This window comes from Atractosteus spatula, chromosome 25 (assembly GCF_055471065.1).
Source record: "Atractosteus spatula isolate fAtrSpa1 chromosome 25, fAtrSpa1.hap1, whole genome shotgun sequence".
Lineage (NCBI taxonomy): Eukaryota > Metazoa > Chordata > Actinopteri > Semionotiformes > Lepisosteidae > Atractosteus > Atractosteus spatula.
The window spans coordinates 5,411,636-5,429,113 of NC_142730.1; the positions used below are offsets into that span (position 1 = coordinate 5,411,636).

Consider the following 17,478-nt stretch of genomic DNA (forward strand, 5'->3'; position numbering starts at 1 on the left):
ATATTAAAAAAAAACTGCTGAGCCTACACTGTACATCAAAAGTACAATAATATCACTAAATAAAATTCATCTGTTCTGATTTGAGTTTGTGTGTAAGGAAACTATGCATGAAATATGAGCGAAATATTTAGCGTTTTTTTATGACTTATTGGGAAATATTCTAAACTGTACCACTGCAAGATTCATAAAAAAAAAAGTTCTGGTTTAAAACCTCAGCTCAGCAAGGAGATTCTCGCTCAAAACAAACTCTGCTTCCCAGAATTCCTGCCATCACGCACACCAGATTATAGTGTTTGTCTCTGTGGCTTTGTGGGAAATGTAGTTTTCAAAGCGGGCCACACTGACGGACCCTCCAGTTTGTGAGGGGTGATTTAAACTACACGTCCCACAATGCTTGGCGAGCCTGGCCAGGCGGAGGGGAAGAGGAGGGGGGGGGGACGGGTCTTGTGATGCTGACGGCAGCGGTCTGTAGAGCTGTCTGAGCGAAAAGGCAGCTCGGGTGTAATTGCTGCCGGGCTCCGCTGTAAAACCTGCATATGTTGTTGTGAAAAGATGGCGGACGAAGAGGGAGACGGGACTCGGTCGGGGCCGCCCTCGCTTCTGCATCCGCCGCCCAAGAGCGGCTCCGGGCCCTGCGGCACCGCCACCACGGTCGCGTCGGGCCCGCGGCTGGTCCGGATCGTCAAGTCGGACTCGGGATACGGGTTTAACGTGCGGGGGCAGGTCAGCGAAGGCGGACAGCTCCGCAGCATTAACGGGGAGCTGTACGCGCCCCTCCAGCACGTCAGCGCCGTGCTGCCGGGGGGGGCGGCGGACCGAGCCGGCATCTCCAAGGGCGACCGGATCCTGGAAGTGTGAGTGGACCCGACCCGGGGCCCCGCAGTCCGGCGCCGCGGCGGTACCGGGAGACCGTGCAGCAGTGTCGTCAGTGCAGCCGGCGTGGGGAGGGGGGACACGGAGGGTGGGCTTGGCTCGCCCGCTGTCCCCGCGGCGTGTCGCAGGAACACGGTTGTTGTTTTGTGTGTCCGCTCCGCGGGGTGGACGCTGCCCGAGCTCCTGATGAGCTGACGGGGGCTGAATGTCGAAACCGGCCGCGGTGCTTCAGTCTTGGCTGAGTCCTGCGCGACGCCCGTCCGAGCCTCCGAACCGCCGCCGGTCTGGTTCCGGTTCATTAGACATTCCGCACACACACACAGACGCCCTCGCGCGCGCGCGCGCCGCCCCGGCTCGGAGTGCACGGGCCCCTCCAGCGCGAGCTCCCCGTCCCGGCCGAGCGACGCGTGGGGTGGTGTGGAGGGGGGGGACCCGCGGGGATCGGTCACGCGTGTCTCGGCGAGGGCTGGCGGTGCGTTTGAAAGGGATGGAAAATGTCGGGCTGGACCTGTGGCGACAACTCGGGCTCATTAAGAATTCACAGCACATACAGCCCGATACTCAACTAGCACTCTCTCACCCCCGTCTCCCAGCGCACTCTGTACCGGAGGACAGCTGGGCCAGCGGTGAAGACACAGGGCTGTTACACCGGGAGGACAGCTGGGCCAGCGGTTAAGACACAGGGCTGTTACACCGGGAGGACAGCTGGGCTAGTGGTTAAGACACAGGGCTGTTACACCAGGAGGACAGCTGGGCCAGCGGTTAAGACACAGGGCTGTTACACCGGGAGGACAGCTGGGCTAGTGGTTAAGACACAGGGCTGTTACACCAGGAGGACAGCTGGGCCAGCGGTTAAGACACAGGGCTGTTACACCGGGAGGACAGCTGGGCTAGTGGTTAAGACACAGGGCTGTTACACCGGGAGGACAGCCGGTCCAGTGGTGAAGACACAGGGCTGTTACACCAGGAGGACAGCTGGGCCAGCGGTTAAGACACAGGGCTGTTACACCGGGGGGACAGCTGGTCCAGTGGTTAAGACACAGGGCTGTTACACCAGGAGGACAGCCGGTCCAGCCATCTGATCCACTCCAGTTGGATACTGTAGGGTTACAGTGTGACCCAGACTGGACCAGTGATCTCTGGACTGTAGGGTTACAGTGTGACCCAGACTGGACCAGCGATCTCTGGACTGTAGGGTTACACTGTGACCCGGCCCAGACTGGACCGGCGATCTCTGGACTGTAGGGTTACAGTGTGACCCAGACTGGACCAGCGATCTCTGGACTGTAGGGTTACAGTGTGACCCAGACTGGACCAGTGATCTCTGGACTGTAGGGTTACAGTGTGACCCAGACTGGACCAGCGATCTCTGGACTGTAGGGTTACAGTGTGACCCAGACTGGACCAGCGATCTCTGGACTGTAGGGTTACAGTGTGACCCAGACTGGACCAGTGATCTCTGGACTGTAGGGTTACAGTGTGACCCAGACTGGACCAGCGATCTCTGGACTGTAGGGTTACACTGTGACCCGGCCCAGACTGGACCGGCGATCTCTGGACTGTAGGGTTACAGTGTGACCCAGACTGGACCAGCGATCTCTGGACTGTAGGGTTACAGTGTGACCCAGACTGGACCAGTGATCTCTGGACTGTAGGGTTACAGTGTGACCCAGACTGGACCGGCGATCTCTGGACTGTAGGGTTACAGTGTGACCCAGACTGGACCAGTGTTCTCTGGACTGTAGGGTTACAGTGTGACCCAGACTGGACCAGCGATCTCTGGACTATAGGGTTACAGTGTGACCCAGACTGGACCAGCGATCTCTGGACTGTAGGGTTACAGTGTGACCCGGCCCAGACTGGACCGGTGATCTCTGGACTGTAGGGTTACAGTGTGACCCGGCCCAGACTGGACCAGTGATCTCTGGACTGTAGGGTTACAGTGTGACCCGGCCCAGACTGGACCGGTGATCTCTGGACTGTCAGTCTCTGCTTCAGCCTCAGCCCTGGTGATCCGACGCTCGGCTGTGGCTGTCCTGTGTGTGGGAGTGGGAGGGGGGAGGGGGGACGGCATGGCGGTGGTTGGCGTGGAGACGGGCGGTGTCTGGGCTGTGGCGAGACCCATCAGGCCTGTAATTACAGAGATCTGGCGCGGTAAAGAGCTCAGGAGGCGGGGGAGGAGCCGGACCTGCGCACGTGCACTCCGGGGGGGGTGGGGGGGGTCAGTCTCGCTCGGCGATGTGAAACCGCCCCGAGCGGCTGTGAGGGTCGGGGGGTGGCGGGGTCTGTCGTGTCGAGGAGGACCACTGGAGCCAGCCGGTCTCCTTGACCCGGCCCTGCAGGTGTGGCTCAGCTTCACGCTCAGAGTGGCGGGGGTGTGGAGCGGGGAGGCTCAGCCTCACACTGATTTCTGCAGAATGGAGGAATTGCCTGCGGTGTTGACATCCCGCGCGTGTGGACGTCTCGGGATTGTTTTCCGAACTGCTTGAGCCCCTTAAGCCAGGAAACCAACTCTGTGCCAATCCGAGACACCACCCCCCCCCCCCCAGCCACTGGCCTCAGTCTGAGCTTCCTCTCTCTCTGTACTGCCTCTCTCTCTGTACTGCTTCTCTTTTTCTCTTTCTGCCTGTCTCTCTCTCTCTGTTCTGCCTCTCTCTCTGTTTCTCTGTTCTGCCTCTCTCTCTGTTTCTCTCTCTGTTCTGCCTCTCTGTGTTCTGCCTCTCTCTCTCTCTCTCTCTCTCTGTTCTGCCTCTCTTTCTCTCTCTCTGTTCTGCCTCTCTCTCTGTTTCTCTCTCTCTCTGTTCTGCCTGTCTCTCTCTCTTTCTCTCTCTCTGTTCTGCCTCTCTCTCTGTTTCTCTGTTCTGCCTCTCTCTGTTCTGCCTCTCTCTCTCTCTCTCTCTCTGTTCTGCCTCTCTTTCTCTCTCTCTGTTCTGCCTCTCTCTCTGTTTCTCTCTCTCTCTGTTCTGCCTGTCTCTCTCTCTTTCTCTCTCTCTGTTCTGCCTCTCTCTCTGTTCTGCCTCTCTCTCTGTTCTGCCTGTCTCTCCCTCTCTCTGATGCCCCTCTCTCCTGGCAGGAATGGCGTGAGTGTGGAAGGGGCCACGCACAAGCAGGTGGTGGACCTGATCCGGGCGGGCGAGCGGGAGCTGGTGCTGACGGTGCTGTCGGTGCCGCAGCCCGAGGCCGACAGCCTGGACCCTGGGGACGACTCCTCGGGCCAGTCCTTCTACGACTACACCGAGAAGCAGGCCGTGCCCATCTCCGTGCCCACCTACAAGCACGTGGAGCAGGGCAGCGAGAAGTTCGTGGTGAGCGCGGGCGGTCCGGGGGCGCCGGGGGCACGCGGCCCGGCCCGGCCCGGCCCACGCCGCTGACGCTCTCCCCTGTGTGCAGGTGTACCACGTGTACATGGCGGGCCGGCAGCTGTGCTCCAAGCGGTACCGCGAGTTCGCCATCCTGCACCAGAACCTGAAGAGGGAGTTCGCCAGCTTCACCTTCCCCAAGCTGCCGGGCAAGTGGCCCTTCTCCCTGTCCGAGCAGCAGCTGGACGCCCGGCGCCGCGGGCTGGAGGAGTACCTGGAGAAGGGTGGGTGCTTTCTTAGAGGGGGGGGGGGGGGGTGAGGCAGGGGGCAGGGGGAGAGGAGGGAGGAGGGGTGGGGCAGGGGGAGAGGAGGTGGGGGGAGAGGAGGTGGGATGTGGAGGTGGCAGGTGTGACGGGGGAGTTGAGGGGTGACCCTGGGGCAGGAGGACTGTATTCTCACACCCAGCTCTCTCTGCAGTCTGCTCCGTGAGGGTCATCGGGGAGAGCGACATCATGCAGGAGTTCCTGTCAGAGTCCGACGAGGTCAGTGGGTTTTTCTGTCTCTCCCCTGCCTGTCTGTCTCTCCCCTGCCTGCCTGTCTCTCCTCTCTCTCCCCTGCCTGCCTGTCTCTCCTCTCTCTCTCCCGCCTGCCTGTCTCTCCTCTCTCTTACCTGCCTGTCTGTCTCTCCTCTCTCCCGCCTGCCTGTCTCTCCTCTCTCTCTCCCGCCTGCCTGTCTCTCCTCTCTCTCTCCCGCCTGCCTGTCTCTCCTCTCTCTTACCTGCCTGTCTGTCTCTCCTCTCTCCCGCCTGCCTGTCTCTCCTCTCTCTTACCTGCCTGCCTGCCTGTCTCTCCTCTCTCCCGCCTGCCTGTCTCTCCTCTCTCTTACCTGCCCGCCTGCCTGTCTCTCCTCTCTCCCGCCCGCCTGTCTCTCCTCTCTCTTACCTGCCTGCCTGCCTGTCTCTCCTCTCTCCCGCCTGCCTGTCTCTCCTCTCTCTTACCTGCCTGCCTGCCTGTCTCTCCTCTCTCCCGCCTGCCTGTCTCTCCTCTCTCTTACCTGCCTGCCTGCCTGTCTCTCCTCTCTCCCGCCTGCCTGTCTCAGTGACAGCTCTGTGTTTCAGAACTATAACGGAGTGTCAGATGTCGAGCTGCGAGTGGCACTGCCAGACAGAAGTACAGTGACCGTGCGTGTGAGGAAGAACAGCACCACTGACCACGTCTACCAGGTACCCCTGCTCTCTGCGTCGTCCACTGCTGCTGGGCCTGGTGTGCTCTGTGCTGTGGTGGTCGAGGACTCTGCTGGGCCTGGTGGTGCTCTGTGCTGTGGTGGTTGAGGACCCTGCTGGGGCTGGTGGTGCTCTGTGCTGTGGTGGTGGTTGTCATACTCTGCTGGGCCTGGTGGTGCTCTGTGCTGTGGTTGTCAAGGACTCTGCTGGGCCTGGTGGTGCTCTGTGCTGTGGTTGTCGAGGACTCTGCTGGGCCTGGTGGTGCTCTGTGCTGTGGTTGTTGCCGTTGTCAGACTCTGCTGGGCCTGGTGGTGCTCTGTGCTGTGGTTGTTGCCGTTGTCAGACTCTGCTGGGCCTGGTGGTGCTCTGTGCTGTGGTGGTTGAGGACTCTGCTGGAGCTGGTGGTGCTCTGTGCTGTGGTGGTTGTTGTCAGACTCTGCTGGGCCTGGTGGTGCTCTGTGCTGTGGTTGGCAAGGACTCTGCTGGGCCTGGTGGTGCTCTGTGCTGTGGTTGGCAAGGACTCTGGTGGTGCTCTGTGCTGTGGTTGTAGAGGACTCTGCTGGGCCTGGTGGTGCTCTGTGCGGTGGGTGTTGCTGTTGTCAGACTCTGCTGGGCCTGGTGGTGCTCTGTGCGGTGGTTGTTAAGGACTCTGCTGGGCCTGGTGGTGCTCTGTGCTGTGGGTGTTGTTGTTGCTGTTGTCGATGATTCTGTTTTGATCTCTCCAGCTATGTGTCTGTTTGTTGTGCTGTAAAAAAAGGCCTTGTTGAAAATAAACTCCGTTTCCTGATCGCCCCTCTCTCTTCCTCTCCTGTCAGGCTGTGGTATCGAAGGTGGGGATGGACAGTATCACAGCCAGTTACTTCGCCCTGTTTGAGGTCATCAACCACTCCTTCGGTGAGTCTCAACACCGCAGACACAGGCGCAACAAGTTGTTCCACTCTGAGCCCTGTGTCTCTCTGTGGCAGTGAGGGGGCTCTGAACCCCCCTGTGTCTCTCTGTGGCAGTGAGGGGGCTCTGAACCCCCCTGTGTCTCTCTGTGGCAGTGAGGGGGCTCTGAACCCCCCTGTGTCTCTCTGTGGCAGTGAGGGGGCTCTGAACCCCCCTGTGTCTCTCTGTGGCAGTGAGGGGGCTCTGAACCCCCCTGTGTCTCTCTGTGGCAGTGAGGGGGCTCTGAACCCCCCTGTGTCTCTCTGTGGCAGTGAGGGGGCTCTGAACCCCCCTGTGTCTCTCTGTGGCAGTGAGGGGGCTCTGAACCCCCCTGTGTCTCTCTGTGGCAGTGAGGGGGCTCTGAACCCCCCTGTGTCTCTCTGTGGCAGTGAGAAAGCTTGCCCCGAACGAGTTCCCCCACAAGCTGTATGTCCAGAACTACACCTCCGCCGTGCCGGGCACCTGCCTGACCGTCCGCAAGTGGCTGTTCACCACGGAGCAGGAGGTGCTGCTGCTGAACAACAACGAGCTGGCCATCAGCTACTGCTTCTACCAGGTCTGTCTCCCTGCCCCTGCCGCCGGTCTGCGTCTCCCTGCCCCTGGCCCTGGCCCCGCCGGTCTGCGTCTCCCTGCCCCTGCCCCTGCCCCTGGCCCCGCCAGTCTGCGTCTCCCTGCCCCTGCCCCTGGCCCTGGCCCCGCCAGTCTGCGTCTCCCTGCCCCTGCCCCTGCCCCTGCCCCTGGCCCCGCCAGTCTGCGTCTCCCTGCCCCTGCCCCTGGCCCCGCCAGTCTGCGTCTCCCTGCCCCTGCCCCTGCCCCTGGCCCCGCCAGTCTGCGTCTCCCTGCCCCTGCCCCTGGCCCCGCCGGTCTGCGTCTCCCTGCCCCTGCCCCTGCCCCTGGCCCCGCCAGTCTGCGTCTCCCTGCCCCTGCCCCTGCCCCTGGCCCCGCCAGTCTGCGTCTCCCTGCCCCTGCCCCTGGCCCCGCCGGTCTGCGTCTTCCTGCCCCTGCTGCCGGTCTGCGTCTCCCTGCCCCTGCCCCTGGCTCTGCTGCCGGTCTGCGTCTCCCTGCCCCTGCCCCTGGCCCCGCCGGTCTGCGTCTCCCTGCCCCTGCTGCCGGTCTGCGTCTCCCTGCCCCTGCTGCCGGTCTGCGTCTCCCTGCCCCTGCTGCCAGTCTGCGTCTCCCTGCCCCTGCCCCTGGCCCCGCCAGTCTGCGTCTCCCTGCCCCTGCCCCTGCCCCTGGCCCCGCCAGTCTGCGTCTCCCTGCCCCTGCCCCTGCCCCTGGCCCCGCCAGTCTGCGTCTCCCTGCCCCTGCCCCTGGCCCCGCCGGTCTGCGTCTTCCTGCCCCTGCTGCCGGTCTGCGTCTCCCTGCCCCTGCCCCTGGCTCTGCTGCCGGTCTGCGTCTCCCTGCCCCTGCCCCTGGCCCCGCCGGACTGCGTCTCCCTGCCCCTGGCCCCGCCGGACTGCGTCTCCCTGCCTCTGCCCCTGCTGCCGGTCTGCGTCTCCCTGCCCCTGCTGCCAGTCTGCGTCTCCCTGCCCCTGCCCCTGGCCCCGCCGGACTGCGTCTCCCTGCCCCTGCCCCTGGCCCCGCCGGTCTGCGTCTTCCTGCCCCTGCTGCCGGTCTGCGTCTCCCTGCCCCTGCCCCTGGCTCTGCTGCCGGAATGCGTCTCCCTGCCCCTGCCCCTGGCCCTGCTGCCGGACTGCGTCTCCCTGCCCCTGGCCCTGCTGCCGGTCTGCGTCTCCCTGCCCCTGGCCCTGCTGCCGGTCTGCGTCTCCCTGCCTCTGCCCCTGCTGCCGGACTGCGTCTCCCTGCCCCTGGCCCCGCCGGACTGCGTCTCCCTGCCCCTGGCCCTGCTGCCGGTCTGCGTCTCCCTGCCCCTGGCCCTGCTGGCGGTCTGCGTCTCCCTGCCCCTGGCCCTGCTGCCGGTCTGCGTCTCCCTGCCCCTGGCCCCGCCAGTCTGCGTCTCCCTGCCCCTGGCCCCGCCGGTCTGCGTCTCCCTGCCCCTGGCCCTGCTGGCGGTCTGCGTCTCCCTGCCCCTGGCCCTGCTGGCGGTCTGCGTCTCCCTGCCCCTGGCCCTGCTGGCGGTCTGCGTCTCCCTGCTCCTGGCTCTGCTGCCGGTCTGCGTCTCCCTGCCCCTGGCCCTGCTGCCGGTCTGCGTCTCCCTGCCCCTGGCCCCGCCGGTCTGCGTCTCCCTGCCCCTGGCCCTGCCCCTGGCCCCGCCAGTCTGCGTCTCCCTGCCCCTGCCCCTGGCCCCGCCGGTCTGCGTCTTCCTGCCCCTGCTGCCGGTCTGCGTCTCCCTGCCCCTGCTGCCGGTCTGCGTCTCCCTGCCCCTGGCCCTGGCCCCGCCGGTCTGCGTCTCCCTGCCCCTGGCCCTGGCCCCGCCGGTCTGCGTCTCCCTGCCCCTGGCCCTGCTGGCGGTCTGCGTCTCCCTGCCCCTGCCCCTGCCGCCGGTCTGCGTCTCCCTGCCCCTGCCCCTGGCCCCGCCGGTCTGCGTCTTCCTGCCCCTGCTGCCGGTCTGCGTCTCCCTGCCCCTGCTGCCGGTCTGCGTCTTCCTGCCCCTGCCCCTGGCCCCGCCAGTCTGCGTCTCCCTGCCCCTGCCCCTGGCCCCGCCGGTCTGCGTCTTCCTGCCCCTGCTGCCGGTCTGCGTCTCCCTGCCCCTGCTGCCAGTCTGCGTCTCCCTGCCCCTGCCCCTGGCCCCGCCAGTCTGCGTCTTCCTGCCCCTGGCCCTGCTGGCGGTCTGCGTCTCCCTGCCCCTGCCCCTGGCCCCGCCGGTCTGCGTCTTCCTGCCCCTGGCCCTGCTGGCGGTCTGCGTCTCCCTGCCCCTGCCCCTGCCGCCGGTCTGCGTCTCCCTGCCCCTGCCCCTGGCCCCGCCGGTCTGCGTCTTCCTGCCCCTGCTGCCGGTCTGCGTCTCCCTGCCCCTGCTGCCAGTCTGCGTCTCCCTGCCCCTGCCCCTGGCCCCGCCAGTCTGCGTCTCCCTGCCCCTGGCCCCGCCGGTCTGCGTCTCCCTGCCCCTGGCCCTGCTGGCGGTCTGCGTCTCCCTGCCCCTGGCCCTGCTGCCGGTCTGCGTCTCCCTGCCTCTGCCCCTGCTGCCGGACTGCGTCTCCCTGCCCCTGGCCCTGGCCCCGCCAGTCTGCGTCTCCCTGCCCCTGCCCCTGGCCCCGCCGGTCTGCGTCTCCCTGCCCCTGGCCCCGCCGGACTGCGTCTCCCTGCCTCTGCCCCTGCTGCCGGTCTGCGTCTTCCTGCCCCTGGCCCCGCCGGTCTGCGTCTCCCTGCCCCTGCCCCTGCCCCTGGCCCCGCCAGTCTGCGTCTCCCTGCCCCTGCCCCTGGCCCCGCCGGTCTGCGTCTTCCTGCCCCTGCTGGCGGTCTGCGTCTCCCTGCCCCTGCCCCTGGCCCTGCTGCCGGTCTGCGTCTCCCTGCCCCTGGCCCTGCTGCCGGTCTGCGTCTCCCTGCCCCTGGCCCTGCTGCCGGTCTGCGTCTCCCTGCCTCTGCCCCTGCTGCCGGACTGCGTCTCCCTGCCCCTGGCCCCGCCGGACTGCGTCTCCCTGCCCCTGGCCCTGCTGCCGGTCTGCGTCTCCCTGCCCCTGGCCCTGCTGCCGGTCTGCGTCTCCCTGCCCCTGGCCCTGCTGCCGGTCTGCGTCTCCCTGCCCCTGGCCCCGCCGGTCTGCGTCTCCCTGCCCCTGGCCCCGCCGGTCTGCGTCTCCCTGCCCCTGGCCCTGCTGGCGGTCTGCGTCTCCCTGCCCCTGGCCCTGCTGGCGGTCTGCGTCTCCCTGCTCCTGGCTCTGCTGCCGGTCTGCGTCTCCCTGCCCCTGGCCCTGCTGCCGGTCTGCGTCTCCCTGCCCCTGGCCCCGCCGGTCTGCGTCTCCCTGCCCCTGGCCCTGCTGCCGGTCTGCGTCTCCCTGCCCCTGGCCCTGCTGCCGGTCTGCGTCTCCCTGCCCCTACCTGCCCGCTCCGTGACCCAAGCTGTCCCTCTCTCGCTGCAGGCGGTGGACGATGTGAAGAAGGGCTTTATCAAGGCCGAAGAGAAAGCCTATCAGCTGCAGAAACTCGCTGAGCAGCGCAAGATGACAATGGTGACTCTTGATCTCTGCGTTCTCAGGATTTTGTTTCTGCGTGTCTCAGGAAGTGCCTGCGTAACTGAATACCCCACCCCTTTTCTCTCTCCTGCCCTGCCCCTCCATCCTCTCTTCCGCCCCTTCTCTCCGCTCTCCTCGGCCCCGCCCCCTCTGTTTGCCCCACCTCTCCCCACCACTCCCTCTTCTCTCCTCGGCCCCGCCCCCTCTGCTCTCCACATGCTCCACCCCCTCTGTTTGCCCCACCTCTCCCCTCTCCCCACCACTCTCTCTTCTCTCCTCGGCCTTGGCCCCGGCCCCGCCCCTCTGTTTGCCCCACCTCTCCCCTCTCCCCACCACTCTCTCTTCTCTCCTCGGCCCTGCCCCCTCTGCTCTCCACATGCCCCACCCCCTCTGTTTGCCCCACCTCTCCCCTCTCCCCACCACTCTCTCTTCTCTCCTCGGCCTTGGCCCCGGCCCCGCCCCCTCCACTTGCCCCGCCCCTGCCCTCTCCTCGGCCCCGCCCCTCTGCTCTCTGCTGGCCCCGCTCCCCTCTCTCTCTGCAGTACCTCAGTGTCCTGCAGTCCTGCGAGGGCTACAACGAGATCATCTTCCCTCACTGCGCCTGCGACTCCCGCCGCAAGGGTCACGTGATCACGGCCATCAGCATACAGCACTTCAAGCTGCACGCCTGCACTGAGGACGGCACCCTGGAGGTACAGGGCGCTGGGGGGGGGACTGGGGGGTACAGGACGCAGGGGCGGCGGGGCGCAGGCTCACTGGGGGGTCCTGTCCCTACAGAACCAGGTGATCGCGTTCGACTGGGCCGAGATGCAGCGCTGGGACACGGACGAGGAGGGCACTGCGTTCTGCTTCGAGTACGCCCGCGCCGAGAAGAAGCCGCGCTGGGTCAAGATCTTCACCCCATACGTGAGTGGTGGGGGCCTCCCGGGGGACCCCGGCGGTGTGGGCGGGGTGTCTTGGGGGAGGGGGGACCCTGGCAGTGTGGGCGGGGTGTCCTTAGTGTGGGGGGGGGGGGGACCCTGGCAGTGTGGGCGGGGTGTCCTTAGTGTGGGGGGGGGACCCTGGCAGTGTGGGGGGGGTGTCTGGGGGGAGGGGGGACCCTGGCAGTGTGGGCGGGGTGTCCTTAGTGTGGGGGGGGGGGACCCTGGCAGTGTGGGCGGGGTGTCTGCGGGGAGGGGGGGAGGGCAGTGTGGGCGGGGTGTCTGCAGTGTGGGGGGGACCCCAGCGGTGTGGGCGGGGTGTCTGGGGGGAGGGGGGACCCCGGCAGGGTGTCGGCTGTGTGTGAGACTCTGCTCTCTGTCTCGCTGCAGTTTAACTACATGCACGAGTGCTTCGAGAGGGTCTTCTGTGAGCTCCGGTGGAGGAAGGAGGTGAGTCAGGCCGGCGTCTCGTCCCGTCCAAATCCGACAGCCCGGGTCAGAGAGGAGCAGCACTGAGCTCCTCTCCCCTCTCCTCTCTCCTCTCCTGTAACTCTCTCCTCTCTCCTCTCTCCCAGGTGGAAGAGGAGGCCACGGACAAGGACAATAAGAACTGCAGTAGAGACGGTATGTGTAGTAAGGTAAGGCCGGGCCCTGCCAGGCTCTCCTGCAGCACGGCGCAGCACTGTCGCCCTCTGCTGGCCAGAGTCTGTCACTACCACTGCAGGGGCTGCAGCCACCGTTCGCTGTCAGCTGCGCTGCTCGGCCTCTCGTGCAGCCTTGACACAGTTTCTCCTGCAAGAGGTGCAGTCGCCTCGGTTCTCCGAGAGCTTCAGGGCCGAAGGGTAGAACTGAATTACCGGTGCGGTTCCGGTTCCGGTTCCGGGCTCAGTGAAGCACGGGAGAGAGGGATGTTTCTGGGAGTGAGCAGCTCTCCTGCTGGAGTGACCGACTCTGGGAGGGCGGACAGGTGCCCTCTCTGAGGCTGCTGGACTGACGGGAGTGTGCGGTCCAGGGTGAGAGACGGTGGCGGGCGGGGGGGAGAGTGAGGCGAGGAGTGAGAGGGCCAAGTGAAGTCAGGCGAGGAGTGAGTCAGTGAGGCGGGTACAGTAAAGGAGTGAGACGGTGTGAGTTGGGGTGAGTGAGTCGTGCTGGGGTGAGTAAAGTGTGAGGGGCAGGTGTGTGCCGAGGTGAGGGGGTGAGTGTGTGCCGAGGTGAGGGGGTGAGTGTGTGCGGGAGTGAGTCGTGGTGGGGTATGTGTGAGTGGGTGAGACGGGGTGCGAGTGTGCGAGTTGCACTGGGGTGAGGTGGGATGAGTTGTACTGGGGTGCGAGTGTGCGAGTTGTACTGGGGTGAGGTGGTTTGCGAGTGTGTGAGTTGTACTGGGGTGAGGCGGGGTGCGAGTGTGTGAGTTGTACTGGCGTGAGGCGGGGTGCGAGTGTGTGAGTTGTACTGGGGTGAGGCGGGGTGCGAGTGTGTGAGTTGTACTGGGGTGAGGCGGGGTGCGAGTGTGTGAGTTGTACTGGGGTGAGGCGGGGTGTGAGTGTGCGAGTCGTACTGCGGTGAGGTGGGGTGCGAGTGTGTGAGTTGTACTGGGTTGAGGTGGGGTGCGAGTCGTACTGGCGTGAGGCGGGGTGCGAGTGTGTGAGTTGTACTGGGGTGAGGTGGGGTGCGAGTCGTACTGGCGTGAGGCGGGGTGCGAGTGTGCGAGTTGTACTGGGGTGAGGTGGGGTGCGAGTCGTACTGGCGTGAGGCGGGGTGCGAGTGTGTGAGTTGTACTGGGGTGAGGTGGGGTGCGAGTTGTACTGGCGTGAGGCGGGGTGCGAGTGTGTGAGTTGTACTGGGGTGAGGTGGGGTGCGAGTCGTACTGGCGTGAGGCGGGGTGCGAGTGTGCTAGTTGTACTGGGGTGAGGCGGGGTGCGAGTTGTACTGGGGTGAGGCGGGGTGTGAGTGTGCGAGTTGTACTGGGGTGAGGCGGGGTGCGAGTGTGTGAGTTGTACTGGGGTGAGGCGGGGTGCGAGTGTGTGAGTCATACTGGGGTGAGGCGGGGTGCGAGTCGTACTGCCGTGAGGCGGGGTGAGTTGTTCTGGGGTGAGATGGGGTGCGAGTGTGTGGTCTCAAGTGTCTCTCCCTTTCAGAATATCTTCCAGCTGTTGAGGTCACACAGAAGGGATGGCGCCACCTAGGGGGCGAGATCGTCACGTCCTGAGCAGGGCCGAGCCCAGACCCCACACGAGCAGAACCAGAACCACATTTCAGAGCGGAGCGCCCCGAGGGAAGAGAGACCGGCTGGAGAGCACGCGACCCGACCCGACCCGAGAGAGCAGGGACCCGGAGCGCCTTCTCCAGTTCTGGCGGAAAAGAAAGGGACTGAAAATACAGGACGAGGGAGGGGGGGGGCTATCCCTGGAGCGAGGGGCACGGTCCGGTCCAGTTCTGGGATGGCAGAGGGAGAGCACGGAGCGCCCATAAGTCCGTCATGCGTTCGGACTGGGGCAGCGGCTGACCGGTCGGAACCTGGCAGCGGCTGTGCCGTTCGGCTTCCCAGGCAGCGGTTTCGGGTTCCGACTCCGGATTCGGATGGATGCTGAGGTGAGGGCTGAGGATTCCCACTCCCAGGCGGAGCAGCGCGTTCCCGGTCTGGTTCCTGCTGCCGAGTCTTTCCTCCGGCCTCCTGCTCCAGAGGGCTTTTAGGGAAGAGGAGGAAGGGGGGCGGCGGTGAAGTCTTGTAGTCGGCTCTCCGGGAAGCCACTCGGAATCTCCTGCTCTCTGGGAATCCATTCAGAAATTCCTGCTCTCCAAGAATCCATTCAGAAATGCCTGCTCTCCGGGAATTGGACGCACCTGCTCTCCGGGAATCCATTCAGAAATGCCTGCTCTCTGGGAATCCATTCAGAAATTCCTGCTCTCCGGGAATTGGACGCACCTGCTCTCCAAGAATCCATTCAGAAATGCCTGCTCTCCGGGAATCGGACGCACCTGCTCTCCGGGAATCCATTCAGAAATTCCTGCTCTCCGGGAATTGGACGCACCTGCTCTCCAAGAATCCATTCAGAAATTCCTGCTCTCCGGGAATCCATTCAGAAATGCCTGCTCTCTGGGAATTGGCCACGGGCATTCGGACGCCACTGATCTCCAGGAATCCATTCGGAAGTGCCTGGTCTCTGGGAATCGGGTCACAAGCATTCGGAATGGCCTACTCTCTGGGAATAGAAAAGACACATTCCCAGGAGTCTGAAGCACTCCCGTCACTTTCCTTCCTCCTTTAGGAACACCAAGAGCCGGGATCACACAGGATTCCACCTATGCCCGTTTTCCCAGTCCCTGGGGTGCGAGTGGAATCCCGGAGGATATCCAGAACAGCAGGGGAGGGAAGGGGGCGTCTGTCACTCTTAACACCCTGTCTCTCTTGTTCCAGTTGGTTTACATCATTTCCATTTATATATATAATTATTCCGTTTGTGATCCGTTTAAAGAATTGCTTGTTTTTTGGATTTGTTAAATTTATTGCCTCAAGGGAGCTAAGCATTATGCGTGCAGCCATTTTCATACATGCTGTTTATTCTCTCAGAGCCATGCTGTAAACTAAAGCGAGAGGAAGTGAGCAGGGGAAGTATTTCACTGACGGACCCGGGGCCGTCCCTCAAACCCGTCCCCCTCCCTCCTCGCTTCACAGGGAGCCAGACGCTGGCACACAGTCCCCGCAGACAACCGCATTTCCCGAAAGACGAAAGCTGGTGGTGATGGTGAAAGCAGATAGTGTAGCTCCTTAGAGTGTTAAGTCAAGGAATCGTCCACTTTCAGGACATTGGGCTGAGCTGTCAGTACCCCCAGCCCTACAGGCAGACTGACTGGTGTTTTCTGTTGGACTGCAGTACCACAGCCAGCCAGCAGATGGCACTCTTCTCCCAGAGCTGTGTGTCCCTGGAGCTCTGGGCCAGGAGGAGAGTGTTAAGATCAGATCTCTCGGCCAGGTCATTAGCACCTGCGCTATGAGATGATTAAAGTTTCGCACCCGCTGCCCTCGTGGGCCCCCAGCTCTTTTTCAAGGTGACCTGGCGGGACAGGCCAGTGCAGACAGTTGGGTGCCGGTTCTGGTGGCTCCGGACGGGCTGGCGTTGGCCATCCCTGTCCACTCGCATGAGGGCCAGACACTGAGGCTGTGGTCCGGTTCAGTGGACCCCTGCCCCATACTGGGTTCCCCACCCCCCCACCTACTGGTCCTCCATCCCCTGAGCTCCCGGTTCCCAACCCTGATGCACCTGAACTCTCTCGCTGTGTTCAGGTCTTCAGCACGCTGGAGGTGCCTTTCGTCTGCTGAACTCCACGAGTGACCCCAGCTCTCCCGCTCTCTGAAGAGGAAAAGCACTTGTAAGGGTGCCAGTCAGGCAGCTCGTTAGGTTAATTAAGGGCTCAATGAACGGAGGGGCTTGGGTGAGGGGAGAACCAGCAGGTGAGTTTAAAAGCGTCCTGCTGCCAGTGCCTCCACCCTTGCTTCCTGTCCCAGTACGGTCCCAGGCCCAGACATGTCTTCTTTGGTACTGCCCCCTTGTGGCAGTCTCTTGCTCGTGCCCCAGTCCCAGTGTCTTTGCTCTGTGCTGCTGCTGTCAGACTCCCTGACCATCTGGACTGCTGTGCACTGGGAGTCTGACTGACAGCACTGTAAACCCTGGAGTGGATCAGACTGCTGTGCACTGGGAGTCTGACTGACAGCACTGTAAACCCTGGAGTGGATCAGACTGCTGTGCACTGGGAGTCTGACTGACAGCACTGTAAACCCTGGAGTGGATCAGACTGCTGTGCACTGGGAGTCTGACAGCACTGTAAACCCTGGAGTGGATCAGACTGCTGTGCACTGGGAGACTGACACCAGTGTAAAACCTGGAGTGGATCAGACTGCTGTGCACTGGGAGTCTGACAGCACTGTAACACCTGGAGTGGATCAGACTGCTGGGCACTGGGAGTTTGACAGCACTGTAAGACCTGGAGTGGATCAGACTGCTGTGCACTGGGAGTTTGACAGCACTGTAAGACCTGGAGTGGATCAGGCTGCTGTGCACTGGGAGTCTGACAGCACTGTAAGACCTGGAGTGGATCAGACTGCTGTGCACTGGGAGTCTGACTGACAGCACTGTAACACCTGGAGTGGATCAGACTGCTGTGCAACACAAAATGGATTCCTGTTGCTGATCTGGGCCTCTTGTTCCTGATTCTCCCAGACCTGTGCCCAGCCTCTCCCTCTTGCACAGCTGTAATTTATTTCTAAAATCAGAAGCTCTTTTAATTGTAGTTGTTTTTCCACTGCGATTTGTGTGATTTTCCACGGAGACCGAATGTGTGGTGAGACCAGCTGATGTTAGAGTTTAAAATGCTAACAGCACCTCATCCTCTTAACACTGAGAAATAAGATATTCAAAGAAACAAATTGAAGAAGAAAATTTGAGCAAGCTCTAGCTAACCACTTTAAAAAATGTAAAAATTTAAATGTTTGGTAAAGTTCCTTAGTGTAATAAATTGTAACATATTCTTTTAAATAAATTGATATATTGATGAATGTCTGGCATTGCTTTCATTTTTGGATTTTTGCATTGGCTGAGTGTTCTTCTCTTTGGCCTGGCCAGACCAGACCAGACCAGTGATCTCTGGGCTGTAGGGTTACAGTGTGACCCAGACTGGACCAGTGATCTCTGGACTGTAGGGTTACAGTGTGACCCGGCCCAGACTGGACCAGTGATCTCTGGACTGTAGGGTTACAGTGTGACCCAGACTGGACCAGCGATCTCTGGACTGTAGGGTTACAGTGTGACCCAGACTGGACCAGTGATCTCTGGACTGTAGGGTTACAGTGTGACCCGGCCCAGACTGGACCAGTGATCTCTGGACTGTAGGGTTACAGTGTGACCCAGAGTGGACCAGCGATCTCTGGGTGTAGGGTTACAGTGTGACCCAGACTGGACCAGCGATCTCTGGACTGTAGGGTTACAGTGTGACCCGGCCCAGACTGGACCAGTGATCTCTGGACTGTAGGGTTACAGTGTGACCCGGCCCAGACTGGACCAGTGATCTCTGGACTGTAGGGTTACAGTGTGACCCAGAGTGGACCAGTGATCTCTGGGTGTAGGGTTACAGTGTGACCCAGAGTGGACCAGTGATCTCTTGGTGTAGGGTGTAG

At 62.8% G+C, this 17,478-nt stretch overlaps 1 protein-coding gene across 2 annotated transcripts; it reads left to right on the forward strand.

Moving 5' to 3' along the window:
- Positions 1 to 445: 445 nt before the first annotated feature.
- On the forward strand, positions 446 to 16,860 carry snx27b (sorting nexin 27b). 2 transcript variants are annotated; one of them, XM_088905016.1, is made up of 13 exons: positions 446 to 854; positions 3,947 to 4,178; positions 4,264 to 4,456; positions 4,650 to 4,714; positions 5,291 to 5,395; positions 6,211 to 6,289; positions 6,712 to 6,878; positions 10,297 to 10,386; positions 10,932 to 11,081; positions 11,167 to 11,295; positions 11,700 to 11,759; positions 11,885 to 11,947; positions 13,445 to 16,860. In XM_088905016.1, exons 1-13 carry the CDS (start codon positions 553 to 555, stop codon positions 13,490 to 13,492), a joined length of 1,683 nt encoding a protein of 560 aa, XP_088761142.1. In that variant the 5' UTR covers positions 446 to 552; the 3' UTR covers positions 13,493 to 16,860. The 2 variants fall into 2 exon arrangements, with proteins under 2 accessions (XP_088761142.1, XP_088761140.1); XM_088905014.1 differs by having other exon boundaries at positions 447 to 854; positions 11,885 to 11,933.
- Positions 16,861 to 17,478: the final 618 nt, after the last annotated feature.